Raw genomic sequence first — 6,960 nt, 5'->3', positions numbered from 1 at the left:
GCGTACACGCATTAATATGAAGCCATTGTTATATTGGTATCTTTTTAGAAACATTAATATCATCATATATAATATAATTTTAGGCTATACCTTTGATGGACGGAGGTCAATGTCAGCCACATAAAATTCAGATACTACCAATCAAACGATGCTTTATAAGTCTATACATGCTATACTTTCACATAACGATTTATCATTTCTGTATTCAGATCTACCTATTTTAGAAAATGATATATTCATCTTCTACTAAAATCCGTCCTTACTATAACGGGATTTAAATATCTCTCTGAAGAAAAAAAAGGGAGTGTAGATACAGTCCTTGAAGAAAATGAGCATACTGTTGAATGTCTTAGTATCACAATGTATAATGCGTATAACTACATGGCTGACACTTTCCACGTTGTATATAAATTTATTCTCTAGTGGGTACTTTGTATTTTTGTATTGTACAAAATACAGCAATGCATTTCAAATTTGCACGAATTACTTCAAACATTGACTCACTTTTGTATAATTGATTTCGTGTTGTTAACTGATATGTTCAATTTTGCATAATTAAGGTAATCAAATATTTTACAACTGTGATTTTTTTTAAAGTTGGGTTAACCAATATAGTAGACCACAAAAATCATTTAGTAAACGGACCAACTTATTCTTTACCCAAAATTTTCATGCACAGGAGATTTTTATTTCGACTTCAGTGACTCAAAGGTCAAATGTTAAATTTGTATGTATTAACTATTTCTATGTGGACTTCAACTCTAATAACTGGTCCAGCTGCAGCCTCCCCGGTGGTGTGAGGATTTCCTGGTTGTTCATTTGGGTGGCCTTGAGATGACATTTAAGCATGGTTGGGTTGTTGTCTCTGACATATTCCCCATATCCAACGGAAAACACGGCGTAGAACAATTCAAACACGCCAAAATTCAACGTGAAAACGGTAAACAAAGACGATCTAAATACACAATGTTGCGACCGAATAAACATATTACATATAAAAACTGAAGATAAGAAAAACAAAACGTAACACAAAAACAAAAAATCTAAACTACGCACTAGCAATATGAGATCCCATAAAAAAAATAAATAAATAAAACGGGGGGGGGGACATTGGATATGCATGTCCTGTTCCGGCAGTGACATCCGTGATACTATATATGAGTGTGATATACCGTAATAACCTTGCAACAATAGAGAAGCTCCCCGACATCAGTCACAATTAAGGGGTCCAATAAAAAAATGCATATTTGACGGATATCATTAAATTCAAATAAACAAAAGTAAAAAATGCGGAAATAGTGTAAAAGTCTCTAAAATAGACAAATTAAATTGAGATACATGTAATCAAATTTCAACAGAAAGTAGGGGGCAATATATACTATACACATGTATGTATGCCGGAAATTTTGATTGTGAACGTGATATAAGATAGCAATAAAAATGCGAAAAATACATCCTGTCAAGAATTTACTTAACGATATCAGAGGAAATGTAATATATCTTTTTTGTAACTTCGACGTCTTCAAATAATAGTAGTGCGATTACTACATGTAACTGAAATTTAAAAAAAATACCGTAGTGGACTTGCTCCTTATGTCAAAGAGCTACACCAATGCAGCTAGTAAGTATCAAGTTCGTAGGTTGTAAATCCTGTTAAACGCGGAATGTAATAGTAAAAATCTTGTTTCTTCTAGGAGATAGTTTTAATTGTTTTAGCAATTATATGCCACTGAAGTTGGAAAACTTAGAATACATGGTAGGGCATACTGAAAAACGTGACCTAAACGGTGCGACCAGTTGAAATTATGGGAATAATTCTTGGTTAAATAACAAAAAACAGACCAACTTGGCACTTGAAGAAAACGGGGTTTTTCATAACGGCAGTGTGTACGATTTTGATGATATGAAAACACTGATATATAAAGAGAATGTGAATATGTCAAAGAGACAACAACCCCTCCGGTTAAGTTTGATTTTGTGCCAGACAGAAATTAAAATGAATAAATTTAAACATATTTTGAACATATGCAGAAACTTGGCTGGGCTATATAAAATATAGCTTTCGCTGGTCGGTTCATTCATCCCTTTAGGAATAATCTAGGGCTTTAACTTAGTACACGATGTATGGTAGTACGGGAGAGTTCATGTCACAACGAATCAATATTATACAACGTCTCGGAATGTGACGACTCTATTCGATACACTGCTCCATGGGATCAAATTGATACAGGGAAGATAATGTAAGCATAGAAGGGTCTTACAGTTATAAAATTGTATCTATTTAGTCATACTATATTTGACAGGACTTTGTTAGGGCAGAACACCTCCAATTAGGCCGTCTAGAGTTCTATGGGTTGATTACCTGGAAATAAATAGACATTGAATTAGAATTTTACACGACAAATAGACAAACGTTCTTGAGATCAGTTCACATATCACACGACACAGCTTTAGTAGGTTTTACATTTTGGTTAAATGGAATCTATAATTATTGACTCTTGTTTAAATACAAAAAAATAATCATAGTATATAACATTGGTTCCCTTGATTACTTCAACTATGTTGTCGACATCCAATTTTCTTTGTTTATTTATTTTTCCCCTTTATTGTTGTTATAATTGATCATATATACTGTTTGTATCTTCTGCGTTTGCTCTAAGGTGAAGTTCAATTAACCGAAATTTCCAATTTTTATGATTACGCCGGTTTTGAACGATTCTTGAAACGAACGCACTTCAACATTTTAATCTTTCTTGACTTTTCGTGGAAGGCAGTGAAGAGTCTAGAGTGCAACCGATTCACGAGATTGCTCAAGATTTTGCGAGACCAAGAACTTCCTACTACCATTTTCGATCCTGAAAAATATAAACATTTGGCAAAAATGAATTAGTTCATCACAAACGAAACCAAAATGAATGCTGAAAACCTAGAACCTTCCACTAGCACGTCTAATCGTGTTGCTAGAGTAACAATGATGGAAGGTGTAGGTGCTCGGGTGGCTAGGGGGCCAGACTGGAAATGGGGAAAACAAGACGGGGGAGAGGGTCATGTCGGCACTGTAAGAAATTTTGAGTCCCCAGAAGAAGTTGTGGTAGTTTGGGACAATGGTACAGCTGCTAATTATAGATGCGCAGGAGCGTATGACCTGAGGATTTTAGACAGTGCTCCCACTGGTAAATTTGTTTACTCAGTTCAATGTATGAAATTCACACTTGTCATATTGCTCAGAGTAACCCCAGATTTGTCTCCGAATAACCTTTTCATATCAATGAAACAATGTAATTTTAAATTGTGACATCATTGTTCATTAAGTTGAAAGAGAATTCAGTAAGAAAACAACAGGAAGATATATTATTTTGTCAATGGCGTCCATAGGTGTAAATATGTCTATAGATGACTTTCACATTCGCTGTTTATGTTTAATCTGGTGGAAACTGATGTACATTTTTATACCAGATATAGAAATTGTATCAGATTTGAAGGCTACAATACTCATTTATATATTTAATGTAGTTATGTGGAAGTATGTCTCTGAACATAGAAATATCTGAAATACAGGTGGGGTTGTTGTCTCCTTGACATATTCACCATATCCATTCTCCTTATATTCTATTATGAGGTTGCTGAAACCTTAAACGCTCCTGTAGGAACATCTTCAATTATTTTTGTCAACCCTGTCATTAAAAACATCCAAAATGGTAAAATTATGTTATGATGTCCAGGGATTTCCATGGATCAAAATGAACACATGGTTCACTCTCCAGTTGCACAATTTTTCATTGTGTCTAGTGTCCTTTCACACAGAAAATAAATTGAGAAAGAAAGTATGATAAGGTTAAATGAGACATATTTTATAGCACAAGCTTCAACATAGAAATTTATAATCAACAATTATGGTAAATCTTTCTATCTGTTTTAACTCAGTTATACTAAGGGTCAGTTTCCCCTTCCCTATAGGCTTGACCATAGGTCCTCAGCTCTATAGAAATTATAGTGACTAGTAGGTGTGGTCACTTTGTATCATTAAACAATATTTAACAGGCGTGTAGCTGCCATTAGGCAAGAAAGCTTTTGCCTGCACTTAAATTTGCCCCCCTGGCCTCCCTTTGGGTCCAATTGTTAAGTATTGATAAGCTGATTATACCATTTTGTAAACATTCTGGTGTCATGTTTTGACCATCCCTTGGAAACAGCTATGATTGAATTAGTATTTAATCATTGAAGCTAGCTAATATGTTTCCTAGACTGGTGTGGTTCTCACTGGAATTTACCAAATAAATGAGAATGAAGCTGCCATGATGCTGTTTTTAAGCTCCCGATTTTATATACACAAACTGGATATTGATGGTTTTTCTGACGATATGTACATTTGTATACTGAACCCAAGATAATACAACCATTTATGTTCCCTTTGAGAGTGTATAATACATTTTTACACAATGTAGGAATCATTTAAAAATTCTTCGTAGTAATTGATTCAAGTTTCTATAATCTTATGCCTATTGATCCAAGTTGATCCTATATAAATGAAGAACTTTTCTTGAAATCCTTTTCGAATTTTTGTTTTTATCTGTCAAGCCATATTGGAGTTATTGCCCTTTCAACGTTTTTTTGCTATTTTCAAAGGGAATGACCACCTTTGCATTAAGTTAGGCTCTCGTGAAAAATCATACACATGTAACCAAAAATAAATAACCTTTAATGCAAAATGCACTTTTGTAAAATGTTCAAGGTTATGCAGAGTTCGAAATCTTTGAGATATATGTGAATAGTCATCTTGCAAAACTCTTCTGTCTGAAGGAATCTATAATGTTGATCACACACAGACTTTGTTGATTTACCGATAGCTTCTAATTAGCTCATGATGTCACCTGGTGGGTTTGGTACTGATATATGTACTGCATATTGACATGTAAATAAAGAATATTCTGTAAATATTTCTTCAATCCTGTTTTTTTTTTAATCACCAAAACATTATGTCTTGTCAAGCTTATGATCGCACATATGATAAAAGAGAAATATTTAGTTTTTTGACCAGCAAAACAAACACTTTTCAAGTAGCCATTACATTTTGCTCATAAATACAGGTCTTCTACTTGCAAATATCATCATTTGTCAATGTTTTCTGACATTTGCTTTAATGTTGTGCCTCAATATCTTCTGTGTATTTTTACATGTAATTGAAATTATAGGGGAAAAGTCCCAATTTGTGGGGTTTTTTTTGGACATCATAATCAATTACCTATTTACTTTCTCTTTACAAACCGACTTTGTTATGTCACAGCTGAACCGATATCATGGTGCCTGTACATTTTTATGTCATTTTATTTTTGTATTTTTTCAGTATTAAGAGGGGTAGGACTTATTACTCTTATTACAAAAGAAAGTAACAAAATAAATTCCTGGAAAAAGGTGTTTTGGTAGTATACCACTATGTCGGTAATCTGTCATGGTATGTCTCTTTCTGTATTGTACATGTGTGTATGTTTATTTTTAGTCTGTGAACTTAATTTTTTTTTAAATTGCCACTGGAAGCACTAGCATGTTTGATACTTAATTGAAGAAACAATACTTTGTTTATTTCAGGGATAAAACATGATGGGTCAATGTGTGATTCCTGTAGACAACAACCTATCTTTGGAATCAGATGGAAATGTGCAGAGTGTCCGAACTTTGACCTTTGTTCGGTTTGCTACCATGGAGACAAGCACAATTTACGGCATAGATTTTACAGAATTACAACTCCTGGTGGAGACAGGTATTTGTTACCTACTAATTCAATGATGAAAATATTTTCATAGTATTTACTGTAAAAAGTCAGGGTAAAATTACTAAAGTGACCAAAAGTCAAATGAATAGTATGCTCCTGGAAGGTTGAAAATGTCAGTTCTTTCTTCAGTCCCTTTATGTTAATCCTTCACTTATATTCACTAATGGTCTATCATCTATGCTTAAAAGTGAAAAACTATAAGCCTTTCAAACAAACTATCATCTAATTCAAAATGACATTGTAATGGAATATGTAAAAACTTCGACTGTGTCCCAAGTAGCTGTTACATTTTGTTTGTTGGGCTTTAACGTCCGAGCAGCAATATTTCAGCTATATTCAGACGATGAACATGAAATGGATGATAAAATGAACATGAAACGTAGCTGTTATACCAAGACCTGTTCTTTTGCATGAACTTCTTTTTCTTCTATTGCAACTCTCTAATATTAGATTACTCAATAAATGTTTGAATGTTTATGTTCCCAGACTATACATTTTCAGTTTGCCACTCTCTTCACATAGTTTACAATCTACATTCCTTTTTCTGAGCACTTTAAACCTATGATAGTTTTATGAAAACCAGTAACATGTTGCCTGGAGGAAATAGTAAATAATGAAAAATAAGTTACTAAAACTTGTTGTATGTAGATCAAATGAATCTAATATCTGTGGATAATCATTGATATATGCTGCAGTATTGACACTTTATATGCAGTGGATTCCAGTTAATCTCACAGCGTATTTGTCAGAAAAAAATTATACAGTTAACAGTAATATGCAGTTAACAGAAATCATTTCAAGGGAAATACCTAATATTTTCAATGTTTAAGTGAGACATATTCTTTAATCATCTCTAATTAGATTCCTGTCAAAGTATCTAGTCAAAAGAAAGAGAAAATATTGTTGTAAAAACAAAGCTCTGTGGTAAACTGAGGTATTTCATAAACGATTTATTGTTGTTTACCCATTTAAGTACAGGATTAAAAAATTGTGAAAATTATTTATACAATTAAGAGGAATTTTCCCATTTTTGGTCTTATGCTGTGCAAATAAGAGGAATTTTTTAGATGGACAAGATGGGAAATGTTTTTGTTCTTTGATTTTCTATGAAATTAAAAGGTATGTGATTAAGTGGAATCCACTGTATAATGATAATTTTCAAAGTAAAATTAACTTGTGTTTCATTGCAG

General features: G+C 33.1%; 1 protein-coding gene across 2 annotated transcripts in view; it reads left to right on the top strand.

Annotated features, from left to right (window-relative positions):
* Window positions 1–2,796: 2,796 nt before the first annotated feature.
* LOC148628843 (E3 ubiquitin-protein ligase MIB1-like) overlaps window positions 2,797–6,960 on the top strand; it is a 50,312-nt gene continuing 46,148 nt past the window's right edge. For both annotated transcript variants that reach the window (XM_088595475.1, XM_088595472.1), the window contains exons 1-2: window positions 2,797–3,173; window positions 5,587–5,758. In XM_088595475.1, coding sequence (XP_088451601.1) covers window positions 2,912–3,173; window positions 5,587–5,758 — 434 coding nt within the window. In that variant the 5' untranslated portion in view covers window positions 2,797–2,911. The remainder of the gene's footprint in view (window positions 3,174–5,586; window positions 5,759–6,960) is intronic.

This window comes from Perna viridis, chromosome 1 (genome assembly GCF_037379345.1).
Source record: "Perna viridis isolate PV_CMFRI_1.1 ecotype Kerala chromosome 1, ASM3737934v1, whole genome shotgun sequence".
Taxonomy (NCBI): Eukaryota; Metazoa; Mollusca; class Bivalvia; order Mytilida; family Mytilidae; genus Perna; species Perna viridis.
This window is presented reverse-complemented; position numbering and strand designations above follow the sequence as displayed.